We start from the raw sequence: 16,580 nt of genomic DNA, 5'->3' as shown, positions 1-16,580 counted from the left end.
CTGTTTAATGCCATCAATCACATGTGCCTGGAATAAAATGCTCTTTTGAAGTTTCCATGTATGAGCTTACAAGTTTTCTAATCACGTAATCCCTTGGGTGCATGTTTTCTTAGAATTGCTATGATGTTTTATTTTACATGATCTGTGTATTGTGTTATTTTGCTTTGCCCTCCACCAGCATCAAAATATTAAAATTCATTGATTTATGCATGTTTTATTTAGAATTGCATGCTCAAGTTCTTATGAAACACAATTTCTTTTTCTTATTTGCAATCACTATTTGAAATATCAAGTAGCCATAAGTGTAAAATGGCTAAATAGAGGCGACTAAGTTAGATAGAAATGGTTTCTCTGTAAAATCTTGGGCCTAAAAAAATATTTTTATTAGTTGGGTTTAGAATATTGAAATTTTGACTTTTGTACCATTCTTGGAGAGGAAATATATAAAAGTGAAATTTATAAGTTATGTCAATATCCTTCCTTGTTAACCCTTTGGCATTTAAACTGACCATATCCAGTCAAAATATTCCCCCAGTTTTATGTTCAATCTGACCAGATCTGTCCTCTCACACCTACCCTACAATGTCATTCTAAGAAAAAACAATCACATCATTGAAATCTTAAAGCTACAAGATAATGCAAAATTAATTCAAAACAATGTGAATAAATAAGGATTACATTGGATAGAAAAATGTTAAAGGGTCACACAACAGGTGGGTCAGAATTGTCTTAATCTAGCAGTACCACTTATTTCATATTTGAGCGACAAAGTTCCAAGATGTGGGAGTAGAAAATGGAACCTTAATTTCTTCAGATCCATATCATCAGGCCCAGCTTCTTTACACCAGTTCATCTTGGTCGAGTTTTGTAAACAACAATCATAATAGCATTTCATCAGAAACCTGTTTTAATTAGCTACAACTGCTTTGGATTGTTAATTTGTTCAGCAGTCTGTTTGAGTGAGGCATGAACCTCATACATTCCTCATTTTCTTTCCATGATAGACTTATGACAAAAGATTATTTTTCTATCATTTGGTTTAAGGTGTTGAAATTATTTTGTATTCAGTTGATGTGTCCATCCTTTTGACATCAGAACCACAGAGTGCTTAAGAAAGAAGTTACAGGTGGTTATTGACACCCACCCGCCCACCAACCTACACACACATATACATTCACAAAACCACACACACACATACATTCACAAAACCACACACACACATGCATTAATACACGCATACACATGTATACCAGCTATGATTCTAACTACTTTGTTGTCAGTCCCTGTAGCTAAATAAGTTCAGATATGGCTGGGGAGAACAAGCCAAGTCATACCAAGTTTTATGCAATTAGTTCTGCCTTTTTGTAGTAGTAGTAGTAGTAGTAGAAGCAGTGGTATAAGTAATTCTAAAATTAACATGAATGCTATTGTAGGTTAAATTCAACTTACATTGAAAGTCAACAAAGTTTGCTTTAGAAGCATTGAGATGCATTGAAAGATACCGATAAAGAAATAATTTTATTCTCAAACACAGGATAATGCTAATAATATAGCCTGAACAGGATAAACTATCCATATTTTGCAGAAAAATCTGTCAGCAGTCAGCCATGAGACTTGAACTCACATCCATATGATTACGTGTCAAGTGCTTTACCATTAAACTAAACTGCCCAAAACAACAAATTTATGTACGATAGTGTCTTATAAAGCTAGAGTTATATATCCTAAATTTGCAGAAGAATTTGCTGTTTTGGCAATTTTTGCTTAATGGTAAAGCACTTGATGCGTAATCATAAGGATGTGAGTTCAAGTCTCATGGCTGGCCGCTGACAAATGTTTCTGCAAAATATGGATATTTTATCCGGTTTATGCTATTATTATTAGCACTATCCTGTGTTTGAGAATAAAATCATTTCCTTAGCTGTATCTATGAATGTTATTATTATCAGAAAAATAGATAAATATATTAATGCTTGCTATAACAATTTTCTAATTTATATCCACATGAAAATTTGCCTTAAATTCTGTTGTTTCTGCTCAACCTGATGAAAGGCAAAATCGTTCTTACAACATTGATGTTCTGTGAGACAGAAAATTAGATAAGTAAATTGTTTGAAACTATAGATCACTGTAATTTAGATAGTTATCTCCTTCATGTGTGTGTGTGTGTGTGTGTCTTAGAATCTGGCAAATATGGTAGCGCAAACAACTACAATAGACTTCCCAATGAAATAAGGACCATCACTGATGAAAGCAGTTTTTGTTTGTAATTTTCTTCTTTTTTTTTTGTCATCTCATGACTTATATATGGAGACATTCAGTTTTTTTGTTATCTTGCTCTATGGATCAGCTCTGACCTTGTAGACCAATGCTATAGTCAAAGTTATTCCAGCCCATTTAGGGCTATGATACCTAATGTGACCTTATTTAAGATGGTTTGATTTGGAGACAATGTGACTGCTATTTCTTTAGCTACCAAAATGTTTCAGGTTCAAACCCTGTTCAATCTACTGTGCCCTTGCAAGTAAAATTGGATCAACACAACTGTGCAGAAGGCTGCATTGTTCCTTGGTGGTCTGCTTAAGTCCCTCATTCTGTTTAAAGCCACCACTAGGCCTTGAACTGTCTTTATCATGCTCCATTCCATTGCAAGCATTCAAACTGGGTCTCTGGTTGAGGATAAACCTTCAATTATGGGTTCTTCTTCTCTCTCACTGTCATCCTATAAGACCAGTGTGGAGGTGCAGTGGCCCAGTGGTTAGGGCAGCGGACTCGCAGTCACAGAATTGCGGTTTCAATTTCCAGATTGGGCATTGTGTGTGTTTATTGAGCAAAAACACCTAAAGCTCTATATGAGGCTCCAGCAGGGGGTGGTGGCAAACCCCGCTGTACTCTTTCACCACAACTTTCACTCTTTCTTCCTGTTTCTGTTGTACCTGTATTTCAAAGGGCCAGCCTTGTCATACTCTGTGTCATGCTGAGAACTACTTTAAGCGTACATGTGTCTGTGGAGTGCTCAGCCACTTGCATGTTAATTTCACGAGCAGGCTGTTCCGTTGATCAGATCAACTGGAACCCTCGTCATCATAAACAATGGAGTGCCACAATAAGACCTGATAACTAAGCCATTAACAAAATGAACTGTAGACTCTAGCTGAAGCATTAAAGAACCTTTATTTTAAAATTAATTCTTTAAATTGTGTGGGCTAAATCTACCTTGCCTGCTGTGTCTATGCTCACTACCAGCAACCCTTGAATACACATTCAGGAAGACACTAACTTAGACAATGGAGAAAACCTAACATGTCCACATTTCCTATTCTTGGTCACCGCATATTAAAGAGGTGAAGAACAGAGAGTCTAATGTTTCAGACTTTATTCTTCATTTGAGAATGAGGAAAATAGGTAAAAAACATCATTTGCGCTGGAGGCAAGTTAGAATATTTTTACTGCTTCCAGCCTGAGTCACAACAGCAGTTTTTTCCTCCTTCCCACATTCTTAGACAAAGAGCGAAATCATTATCAGATTCTACAGTGTTCATGGTGAATTCTTTGATTAATTGTTGGTGGTGCAGGTGGCACGTAAAAAGCACTCACTACACTCACGGAGTGGTTGGCGTTAGGAAGGGCATCCAGCTGTAGAAACACTGCCAGATCAGACTGGAGCCTGGAGCAGCCCCTGGCTCCCCAGACCCCGGTCGAACCGTCCAACCCGTGCTAGCGCGGAAAACGGACGTTAAACGATGATGATGATGATATAGATCGTCAGTGCTTACCAAATTTTAGTCCATCAGATAATCTATAGCATATTAGAGTGTAAAGCTTAATCCTCTTGCCGTTATATCTGGAGTGCTTGAAGTGAAGACTGTGTCCAATGATTTGACTGATGGTTTGATTGCAGGACTTAGGTCTTCTTTACCAAAACTAACCATGGGCTATACCACCACCATCACCGCATCAACAACAACAGTACTTTGCAATGTACACATCCTAGTCAACTTTCTGTGTTTGAAGAATACCACAGACAAATCCAAACTAAACTGTCCCCAAAAACCTTCCCAAATTCTTGCCCTCTTGATATCCTTTCACACTGATTTCAAACCATACTGACTGATGCCAGAATTCATTGTCATATTCTTACTTCCATTATTCTGATTTTAAGTTTCATTTTAGCATTTACTTTGGATGCTGCCTCTTTTCAATGTCACCACATCTCCAAATATCTTTTACTTTATTTCTGACAAAAGCTTCTTCATCTAATTCTATTCTATTCTTTATCAATGATCTTTTGTTATTTTGACCTTCATTTTGTAATAAATTTCATAATCCTTTAAAACTTCAAACCTAAAATTTCTCTTCTATATATCTGTATTGATTCTTTCATATTATTTACAAAACTCTTTAGAGACTTATTAACGAATTGGTGTGACTTTATCTTATGGTTTCATATAACAGTAAGCTTAATGAAATTCAATAGACAAAACCTAACAGAAATAATTCATCCAGACAACAATTTTGTATGTAATACAGGCTGGGGTGGCATATAATTCGGTCTATAATTATCGAAGATTAAACTAATTTATCAGAAGATATTGTTTTAGAATAACACTAAATGCCAGAATGTAGAAATCTCTTTAAATGATCTTCACACATGCAAACTCGTTTACTCCCACCCTTTTCTTCTCTTGTTAGCAAACACACATTTATATATGCACATACAAACATGCATACACACAGGCATAAGACTAATTCTCAGATAGTCTCGAGGCAGACCTTGAAGAGAGAGGCAAGTCATTGAAGAGGCCGCGAATAATGATGAATAGACTTTAACAAGCAGATGATTGATTGTTTAACCAACACATTAAACAAATGATTGATTGGTTTGTTGGTTAAATATTTGACTGTGGAGGCGCAATGGCCCAGTGGTTAGGGCAGCGGACTCGCGGTCATAGGATCGCGGTTTCGATTCCCAGACCGGGCGTTGTGAGTGTTTATTGAGCGAAAACACCTAAGGCTCCAATAGGCTCCGGCAGGGGATGGTGGTGATCCCTGCTGTGCTCTTTTACCACAACTTTCTCTCAGTCTTACTTCCTGTTTCTGTTGTACCTGTATTTCAAAGGGCCGGCCTTGTCACTCTCTGTGTCACGCTGAATATCCCCGAGAACTACGTTAAGGGTACATGTGTCTGTGGAGTGCTCAGCCACTTACACGTTAATTTCACGAGCAGGCTGTTCCGTTGATTCGGATCAACCGGAACCCTCGTCGTCATAACCGACGGAGTGCTTCCAAATATTTGACTAATTGACTAATAATTAAAAAATGATATTGAGCCAGCACCTGTGTTGTTATTATTGGTGTAATGACCTTCCCAAGACAAGATTTATTTCAACACACAAATTTACATCAAGAATCTTGCAAACCAAATGCAAAAACGAAGCAGGCCAACTCAACCATTCCATAAATAGCAACCAATAAAAACCAAAAAAAAGGTGGAATATTTTTCTGCCAATAATCTATAATGACAGGAGGTTGATACATATTACTGACTAAAAATAATCGTGGCTTAGTACGGCTATAGTTCAATGACTGAATCCAACCCCTTTATTTTTGGATCTTTTGGGTTTACATGACCTATATATTTGCATCATCATCATTTTAATGTCCACTTTACCTTGCTTGCATGAGCCTGATGGAATTTGCTGAGGCCAATTTTCCATGTTGGATGCTCTTCCTGTTACCAAGCAAGGCAATATTTCCTCTTGGTTGGACATGTTTTCATGGAAACAAATAGCATGGCTTGTAAGACGTTGTTTACAACTGTCATGTGATGTCAAGACAAGGAGATGCAAACACACACACACACATATTTTTTATTTCACTTGTTTCAGTCATTTTGACAGTGGCCATGCTGGAGCACTGCCTTTTAGTCAAAGAAATCGTCCTCTGGACTTTTTCTTTGTAAGCTTGATACTTCTTCCTATCAGTCTCTTTTGCTGGACTGCTAAGTTACAGGGATGTAAACACACCAACACTGGTTGTCAAGTGACGGGGAACAAATACAGACACAAATACACAAAAATATACATATATATATACACGACAGGCTTCCTTCAGTTTCTGTCTACCAAATCCACTCACAAAGATTTGGTTGGCCTGAGGCTATAGTAGAAGACACTTGCCCAAGATGCCACTCAGTGGGATTGAACCCTGAACCATGTAGTTGGGAAGCAAGTTCCTTACCACACAGCCACAGTACAATCTTAACAGTAGTTTTAAATTTAAGGTTAACTCTTTTGTCACACCAACTATTTTCCTGCTTCTTTTAGTTTACCATTATTAATTCTATCTCTGTTGGAATCATTGAAAAGAATATTTGAAAATATAGCTCTTTTTTTCTGTTTAATCATTTTATAGATGTTGCCAACAATGAGAATGTTGATCCTGGTAAACGTCATGCTATCAGTGGACCAGACTACCTTGAGAAACGTGGCCGGGTAAGGCGGAAATCCAGCAATCTGATTCCAGGTAAAGTGAACAGTCTCTAGTCAGGTTGGGTTTGGGAAATTATCTTTATTTTAAACATGTGGTTGGTTTACTGGGAACTGCTACTTGGAGGAAGAGAGAGAGAGAGAGAGAGAGTGTGTGTATATATATATATATATATATATGACTCCCGCTGTCCTGTTATTACTATTCTTGTTTTTTATTTTTATTTTTTGTTTCTTGTATTTATATTCGTGTGGCATCGTCCGGTTTTCTGTCCTTGTTTCGTATACATTCGATCCTTTTTCCAAGAAATCTAATGCTCAGAGCTTAGTTTTTCATTGGGGCTGGCTGGATCGGAGCGATATCAGGATTAATCAGCCGAAATTGCTAAGATGATCCGGTTCCTGACTGAAGATTAGAGGCTTCGAATGACCTGTCTGTTTTTTTTGTGTTGTCTCTTTGTGTGGTTTGCGTTCTTGTCCCCTTTTGTAAATTTTATATATAATTTTTATACATACATATATATATATATATATATATATATATATATATACACATACACACTACCAAAGGGAGAGAATCACTTTTAAGTTCCTTTCTTTCTCCTTATGTTGGGAATCTTTGTATAAAATAGTTATTTGTGCCATATAGCAGCCAAATCTCCTTCAATCATAGCCTACCATCTTTAAAAAAAAGCACACTTCGGACAATGTAGTCCATAATATTCAAAAGATGGAATGGTTACAACAAAATGTGAGGCATAGGTTTGCTCCATCATGGCTTTACCTGGGGTGAAGCAACGTTTTTTTTTTTTTTTTGTTCTGTCCCCCTCCGCCAAGAGCAGAGTTTAAAAAGTTCAGCATTGATTGAATAAACCTATGATCAAAGGCTCTCCAGACGCAAGCATTTTGACTATACAGGGTGTGTAAGGTATTTGGGGACATACCTTTTTTGTGTCATTGCTGCATTTTTAGCTTATTCTGTATAATCATTGTTTCAGAGAATAATAATGGCAGACCCTCGCCTTACTCAAGAAATGATGAGGCATGCTGTTATTGTGGTTATAAAGGCTGAGCATAGCGATTTAGAAATATCTCGATTTTTAAAAGTTGTCAGATCTTTTGTATACAAAGTTTGTAAGGAGTTAGAGATTGAAAATGGAAACATATCACCAATACCAAAGCATAAAAAGCATTCTAAATGCTCTGAAATCATCAGAACACCCGATTTTATCCAACAAGTTTAACAGACCATTGATTACAATCCCAGAAAGTCTATGAGGTCAATTGCAAAAGATCTCCATGTATCAGAAGGAAATGTTGTCCATAAAGACATCAGATATAAGTCTTATACGATGAGGAAAGGTCAATTTGTCAGAAAATGTAAAAGCAAATCACTACATTAGATCTAAAAGGCACTTAAACAAACTGCAAAATCCAGCAGCAGAAGATTTGATTTGGTTATTCTCAAGTGAAAAAAAACTTTGATTAAGTTCAAAAAGTTAACAGAAGAAATGACAGATGGTTATGTGCAGACCCTTCTGAAGTTCCAAGTGTTATGCATACAAAATTTCCTGTAACTGTCATGGTTTTAGGGGTTGTCAGCAATGAAAGACATGTGATGCCTCCTTACTTCTTTCCACAAGACTTTAGAGTTAAGTCTGCCGCCTACATTGAGGTCCTGGAAATATTTGTTAAGCCCTGGCTAGATAGTGTATGCAATGGAAGGCCATATGTGCTTCAGTAAGACTCTGCACTATCACACATGGCTCTAGTAACACAGGAATGGATGGCTGAAAATTTTCGTGATCACATAACCCCTAACATTTGGTCTCCTAATTCTTCAGATCTCAATCCATTGGACTATTACATGTGGATCATTGTTGAGAGAGAAAGGTCAATGAACACGCCCATAACACCAAAGATTCTTTGAAAGCTGCCTTAGTCAGAGTAATGTCCAAAATGAACAAGGACCACTTGATTCGAGCATGTAGATAATTTAGATCTACACGCAGTTGTTGAAGCTGAAGGTGGCTTTATTGATTAACATTATAGAAAAGGTTTATTATTATCCTCCTCTCTGTACGTTGTGAAGTGTGGCTAGAGAAATCAACCAACTGTTCGGCAGAATCATTAGCACGCCGGACAAAATACTTAGCGTCATTTCGTCTGTCTTTACGTTCTGAGTTCAAATTCTGCCGAGGTCAACTTTGCCCTTCACCCTTTGGGGGTTGATAAAATAAGTACCAGATGAGCTCTGGAGTCGATGTAATTGACTTTTTCCTCCCCAAAATTGCTGGATCTGTACCAAAACTTTAAACAATTACTATTATAGTAACACACACCAAAGGTAGTGAACCGTTTCTTCTTCTTCTTCTACTGCTGCTGCTACTACTACTACTACAATAATAAATGGATCACACGTGAAATATTCTTATTTTGTTTCTTTAGAACATTTAATGGCGTTCGTGTCATTATCTTTCGTTATTTCGTTGATATATGAAGAAGGTCTGACAGGGTTTTATTTTTATGATACAAAAATAGAAAGAACTATTGCTATCAAACCTGTTAATTTATTGACTGTAAAAACGTTTATGTCACTAGAATCCAGAGTTACAAGACAAAGTCTCAAGAAAACTACAATAAACTGATTTATACCTTGTTTTATGTATTATACCTTGCCTTTTATAGTTTACTTTAAGTTATTGAATAAAGCGTGATTCTCTTCCCAAATACCATAGTATATAAAATTAAGTTGGGCTAATATAATACCTCTGTATAAACAAGATGGATTGTCAATGTGTTTTGTCAGTAAATAAGTGACTTGAAATTTATTATTTATTTAATTATTCGGCAATCTTTCGTCTCTAGTAGACCTTTCCGTCGATTTCCGTAACAAAATTTATTTTTTTTACATATGGGCTTGCGGGAACTTTTGAAGTAATGAGAGCGAAAGAGACTAAGAGAAGGCGATTGTATGACGAGGGAAGTTCTTTTGAAGTTACCGTCCAGGGGAAGCATTGATGTACATGTGTGTGTGTGTGTGTTTGATGGGATGTGGGAGACAGACAGTATGTTGTGTAAGTGAAGTGCTTCTGTTAGTGTGTGTGAAGAGACAGAGTAATGTGTGAAAGAGATAACTGAAATTTTTTACTCGGTGTATGTGTATATGTATGTATATTACTTCAAAAGTTCCCGCAAGCCCATATGTAAAAAAAAAAAATTTTTACGGAAATCGACGGAAAGGTCTACTAGAGACGAAAGATCGCCAATTATTCTATTATTTGTGGTATTTAAAATAAAATGTGGCATTTTTTTTCCTCGCCAAAATAATGAACTTTTTTTTTCTGTTATGTATTTTCGCCGTTCCTATTGTCACTCATTCATTTAATCATTTATGACCAAACAAGAGAGGCTTTAGGCAGCTGTAACGACTGCTAGAAATAGTAGCGAAATCGTATGAAACAAGAAACAACGTAGGGATGATCACGGCTGGAATTCTTTTAATTCTAAGTTTGGTCTAAGTTCAGGGCTAGACAACCAAAACCACAACAATAACCCGAAGAAACTTCAGGCGACGCAGATTTTCGAGTTTTTACGATGTTTTTTCCTTTTTGTTTTGTTTTCCATTGATACTTTATTTCGCTGCCCTGCAAGAAATTCGGTCTGAACTTTCACCATTTTCATTTAAACTCCAAAGATAATGGCCGTGAAAACAATTTTATCCCTTTCGTCATTATATTTCTCTTGAAATACAACTGCCTGCTACTTAAATTCATTTTGAAAATAAGCAAAAATTCCGAAAGATTTATTAAAATAAACTATTTCATTAATAAGTTGGTGTTTGGAAAATAATTTACAAAGAAAGAGAAGATGCTAACAGAAACTTTTGGTAGGAAATTTTAATTTTAATATAAGCACTTAAAGAGCAGAAGTTTCATTCATATAAGTGGTGTTGGAATGAAAGGGGAGTTATTTATTTCTTTATTGCGCACAGGGGGCTAAACATAGAGGGGACAAACAAGGACGGACAAGGGGATTAAGTCGATTATATCTACCCCAGTGATTTACTGGTACTTATTTAATCGACCCCGAAAAGATGAAAGGCTAACGAAATACCTATTTCTATTTCTTTACTACCCACAAGGGGCTAAACACAGAGGGGACAAACAAGGGGATTAAGTCGATTATATCTACCCTAGTGATTTACTGGTACTTATTTAATCGACCTCGAAAGGATGAAAGGCTAACGAAATACCTATTTCTATTTCTTTACTACCCACAAGGGGCTAAACACAGAGGGGACAAACAAAGGGATTAAGTCGATTATATCTACCCTAGTGATTTACTGGTACTTTTTTAATCGACCCCGAAAGGATGAAAGGCTAACGAAATACCTATTCCTATTTCTTTACCACCCACAAGGGGCTAAACACAGAGGGGACAGACAAGGGGATTAAGTCGATTATATCGACCCCAGTGATTTACTGGTACTTATTTAATCGACCCCGAAAGGATGAAAGGCTAACGAAATACCTATTTCTATTTCTTTACTACCCACAAGGGGTTAAACACAGAGGGGACAAACAAGGACAGACAAGGGGATTAAGTCGATTATATCGACCCCAGTGATTTACTGTTACTTATTTAATCGACCCCGAAAGGATGAAAGGCAAAGTCGACCTCGGCGGAATTTTAAATGAAAGGGGAATTATTATTAAATAAAATGAAAGAAACAAGCCAAACCAGGGAGTCCCGCTCTACTAGACATAGCAGCCAAACCTTCCTAAATCAAAATCTTACCTTAAAATATAAACGACACATTAGCTAACGTATAATCTGGGTATGTTGTTTGTGAAGGAAAAACTGGATTGCCATGGTTGGAATTACCTTTGATCATAACTCTACTTAGTCAGGGACCATTTGAAGATAAACACTAACAAAGAACTTCTTTTACACAGCTGCTTGACCTGCTAGACATAGCAGCCAAACCTCAAATAACCTTAAACATCACCTTACAAAAAGAAATGACACTAACAACATTTATCCTAAGTTAATGTTTACATTATTACCCGGAAACGAAGACAAAAAAGAAACTAGTGCAACGGGTGTAAAAAAATGTGTATGAAACGAATATGAAAGCAAAAATGCGCGCAAAGCAACGGTGGTGGGGAGAGGGCTTTTGGAAAATTCACAAGATCCGAGTTTTTCCCTCATAATTTTTAGGAAAATGTTTTTTTTTTTTAATGAAATCTCTCTATATATAAAGCTGAAGTTGTCTGTGTATGGCAGGTTTGGTAGCCTTCAACTAACACTATCTCCTGCGGCGCAAGTTGACCAAAATTGAGAGTATGATAGAAGAAGGCTTGCTCTTCCTTCCGTAGAAGAAAAAAAGCCAATCTTACGGTTCTAGTACATTTTACGTCAACTGACCACGTGTATTTGTTTATATATGATCGTCGATTTCCGTAAAAACCTTTTATTTTTTTTACATATGGGGTTGGGGGGAAACCCCAAAGATCCCATTTCCCCACCCAACCCCATATGTAACAAAATAAATGTAAAAAAATAAAAGGTTTTTACGGAAATCGACGATCATATATAAACAAATACGCGTGGTCAGTTGACGTAAAGTATACTAGAACCGTAAGATTGCCGAAAAAAAATTCAAATCGGACCATGTTAACACCAAAAATTATTTACATCAAAAAGGTGCTTTTTTTCTATGAAAATCCCTATTTTTTACGATTTTTTGACTGCTGTGTCGCCATTTTTCGGTGTATTTCAACCAGAAAAATGTTCACTTGAAGAGAATAACAAGCTACATAATGCAACATTTTCACTTTTCAAAAATTCCAATTCTAAAGGGTCAAAACAAACCCGAGCAACTGCTAGTTTTAAATAAATACCTTTCAAATGGCATAGGATACGATTATAAAGAAATTTGCGGGGAAATCTTTTCCGAAGGGGTGTGGAGAGGACTTTCGGAAAATTCACGAGGTACGATTTTTCCCCCATAACTTAGCGGAAAATGGATATATTTTTGATCAAATTTTATATATAAATACCTTTCAAACGGTATACATTACGGTTATAAAGAAATTTGTGGGGAAAATCTTTTTCGATGGTGGGACGAAGGGGACTTTCGAAGAGAAAGAAATTCATAAATTATTGGAAAAAAGTCTGAAAAAAACTTATTCATATTTTTTTTTTGAGTGATAGTAAAAAACAATTCATAAATAAGGTGTTGAATATGGTTTCACTATAGAAAAAAGTTAAGGGCAATTTAGCTGTTGTTTTTAGTATATCTCACGACCGCCTGATGCCTTCCTTATTTGTTTAATGTTTTCTGTTAATTACGACAAGTTCTCTGAGTCACCAATAAGCAAATTAACAAACCTAATGGTTGTAGGAAGATCTGTATTGAATGTTTTAAAGTATAAACCGAGTTGGTGGTAAGAAGAATGTTTTACAAGTATAAAAAATGCGCCAACGTACCTTTAACGACTTCAAGAACCGGTATACATTCTTCCGTGTCATCAGGAACATGGGGATAGTCTTGCAGCCTCCAAAAGAAACTTATGAAGTGGCTGGGTTGGCAGAGAGATGGCCCGAAATATTATTTGAAGCGACATATTGTTTCAAGTAGCTCTTTCTCATTCCGGGTCGAATAATACACTTTTTCAGGTTTCCCCACAAATGCTCAATATTTTGAGAGTAAATAGAAAAGAATTTATATAAAATTTCACTAAAAGATATCCATTTCCCTCAAAGTTATGAAGGAAAAAAATCGGATCTCGGTAATTTTCCGAAAGTCCTCTCCTCACCCTCTCGGAAAAAAATTTTCCCCCATAATTTTTTTAATAACCGTAATGTATACCGTTTGAAAGATATTTATTTAAAATTTCATTTAAATAAAAAGAAACTCATTTTCTTAAAGTTATGAAGGAAAAACTCAGTTCTTGTGAATTTTCCGAAAGTCATCTCCCCACCCCCATTACTTTGCACGCAATTTTCCTTTCATTTTCGTTTTATACACATTTTTTTTTTACACTTGTTACAGTAGTAAATTTTTTTTTTTGTTTTCGTTTCCGGATAATATTGTAAACATTAACTGAACTTTTTTTCAAACAAAAACTTGTTAGCCTGATTTCTTTCTTGTTTTGCACAAATAATTTCAACACAACTTTCCGTCCACGCTCAAACCTAAACATCCCAACCAAGGATACGTGTCTTAAAATGATTTCAAGTTTATCAGACTGTTGAGTATCTTTTCTGCTTTAGACCGTAAGGTCCCGGATTCCTTTTTTTTTTATATCTTTTATCTGTTACTTGTTTCAGTCTTTAGACTGCAGCCTTACCGGAGCACCGCCTTGAAGAATTTAAGTGAATGAATGGGTCCCAATATCTTTTTTTAAATCCCGGTACTTATTCTATCAGTATCTTTCGCTCAATCGCTAAGTTACAGAGACATAAACACGCCAATATTGGTCAAGCGGTGGTGGACAGGGAAACACACACACACACATACTACATCTTGGACAAGTGACTTCTGTAGCTCTAAGCTGACCAAAGCCTTGTGAGTGGATTTGGTAAACGGAAACTGAAAGAAGTTTGTTGCATGCATGTGTGTATGTATGTGTGTGTGTGTGTGTATGCATGTTTCGTCTTGTCTTCACATTATTTGATGGTTGTAAATGAGTATCACTGTCATACAAGCAGTGTAATTTCTTTCCAGTATCCTGTCTAATCATATTTGGCCATGGGGAAATAGCTTGCTTGGAGACAGGTGAGGGTTGGTGACTGAAAGAGCACTCAACTGTAGAAATGAATATATCTGACCCATGCCAACATGAAGTGGATATTCAAACTAAGAGGATGAGATGGTGTTTATATGAACTACAAAGCATTGATGTTTCCATTGATGTTGCCCTGGGTCAACCATGATTCAGTAGACCTATAATCCAAGATATTCCAGCTGTTGCCAGCTGGTCTTTTAGGGATGTCTGGACTACATTAGCTAATATGGCTTTCCTTACTTTTTTGCTTAGATGGTGGAGTGTTATAAAAAATGTTAGCCTGTTATTTTTGGCTGGTCAAGCTATTTGCATAGAGACTCTGAGAAGTTCCTAGTTGCTGTTGTTCTTTATCCCCTGGTCACCCCTGAATGATCAAAGAAATTCTGCTCATGACTAACCTGATTTTTTAGGGTCATCTAGGGTTGGTGGTTACATTATTCAATATATCTTTCCTTGTCTAAGCCAGTGAAAAGTATTTGGAGTAGATTCTTTGGCTGCTATTACTAGAAAGTCAAATGGCCATGTAAGAGGTCTGAGAAAATGTTATAGGTAGGGGAATAAGTTTTCTTTAGTTTAATAAGCAATGAACACTTTACCATTCTCTTTTGCAGATTTTACCTTACTTAAACCTCAGCGCCTTCGAAAAGGTAAGTGATTGTAATATTTCCTAACATATTATTTTTCTACTTTACTTCCCTGCCAATCTGATATTAACCATTGACCATACTTTCACCCCTGTGTCCCATTCACTACATCCACCTTTATTCCCATCTCTATCATTTGTCACACACCCTTCACACTCTTGTAAACTCACCCACCCTTTCTGTTCCTCTATCCCTATTCCCTCTCCTTAAATTCACCTTTTACCTTGGTGGTACACCCTCATCATCTCTTCCTCTCTTTCCAGATAGGGAAGCCATGTATCTCCTCTGCAGCAAGACACCTGATACTGTCCATCTATCATACTTTCACCTGTTAATGCTTAGCATAAAACCACCTCCCTTAACCCTTTCATTACTGTATTTATTTTGAGATGCTCTGTGTTTCTTTCAATTAATTTTAAATATAACAAAGAATTTAGTAAAATAACTTGGTTATCATTCAGCTGGTGTTAGGAACATAAATTGTGACTAAGGTTTGGTGGAAGATTTTAATTCAAAACTTATGAAAACAAGACATTTGTACTACAGAGCCAGAGGCAGTTTCGGCCGGATTGGTAACGAAAGGGTTAATACTCCACCCCTACTCAGTTTGAGGGGTTTTGTTTTGCAAGTTACTTGGCAACTTCATTTGTGCTGGTTCCACAAAAAAAAAAAGGTAACATGTAGACTCAGTAAAATGTTTGGCACTAGGAAAGGCATCCCACTAGAGAAACCATGCCAAAGCAGACATTGGAGCTTGGTACATTCCTTGGGCCGGGCGAAATGCTTAGCGGTATTTTGTCTGCCGTTACGTTGTGAGTTCAAATTCCGCCGAGGTCGACTTTGCCTTTCACCCTTTCGGGGTCAATAAATTAAGTACCAGCTACACACTGGGGTCGATGTAATCAACTTAATACCTGTGTCTGTCCTTGTTTGTCCCTTCTGTGTTTAGCCCCTTGTGGGTAGTAAAGAAATAGGTACATTCCTTGGGCCCATTGGTTCCATGCAAGCATGGAGGTTGGAGGTGCTATAGGCACAAGGCCTGAAATTTTGGGGGAGGGGGCCCAGTCAATTAGATCAACTCCAGTATGCAACTGATACTTAATCTATCGACCCTGAAAGGATGAAAGACAAAGTTGACCTCCGCAGATTTTGAACTCAGAATGGAACAAAGAGTGAAATACTGCAAAGCATTTCGTCCCACGTGCTAACAAATCTGCCAGCTTGCTGCCTTGATGGAAGTGAAATAACGACAATGACTACAACAGTCTTAGAAGTTGTTAAAGCAAAAATTGCCATGGACATTGTTCTTCCCTCACTTATTAAGCAAGAATTTCAATAAATCTATGAGGGTGAGTCAAAAAGTAATGGCATTTTGTTTAGGACAGGTATAATTACCAACACAGGAACATGTACCTCTGTGGATCACATCCCTACTTCTCAACATAGTCACCATTTCTCTCAATAGCAATGTTCCACCTTCGTATGAGAGCATGTATCCCCACCCCATAAAATTCTGTTGACTGTTCTTTGAGCCACTTCTTTACTACAATTTTCACTTCCTCATCACTGGAATAATGTGTGCCTCTCAAACCCTCTTTCATGGGGCCGAAGAGATGATAGCCTGAAGATGCTAAATTATTCCAGTGACAAGA

General features: G+C 36.9%; 1 protein-coding gene across 10 annotated transcripts in view; it reads left to right on the top strand.

Annotated features, from left to right (window-relative positions):
* Positions 1–16,580, top strand: part of LOC115212947 (pleckstrin homology domain-containing family G member 2-like) — a 412,633-nt gene that overhangs the window by 372,731 nt on the left and 23,322 nt on the right. For all 10 annotated transcript variants that reach the window (XM_036504203.1, XM_029781794.2, XM_036504202.1 and 7 more), the window contains 2 exons: positions 6,415–6,525; positions 14,896–14,931. In XM_036504203.1, coding sequence (XP_036360096.1) covers positions 6,415–6,525; positions 14,896–14,931 — 147 coding nt within the window. The remainder of the gene's footprint in view (positions 1–6,414; positions 6,526–14,895; positions 14,932–16,580) is intronic.

The sequence above is a fragment of the Octopus sinensis genome, linkage group LG6 (assembly GCF_006345805.1).
Source record: "Octopus sinensis linkage group LG6, ASM634580v1, whole genome shotgun sequence".
In the NCBI taxonomy this organism is placed as follows: Eukaryota; Metazoa; Mollusca; class Cephalopoda; order Octopoda; family Octopodidae; genus Octopus; species Octopus sinensis.
This window is presented reverse-complemented; position numbering and strand designations above follow the sequence as displayed.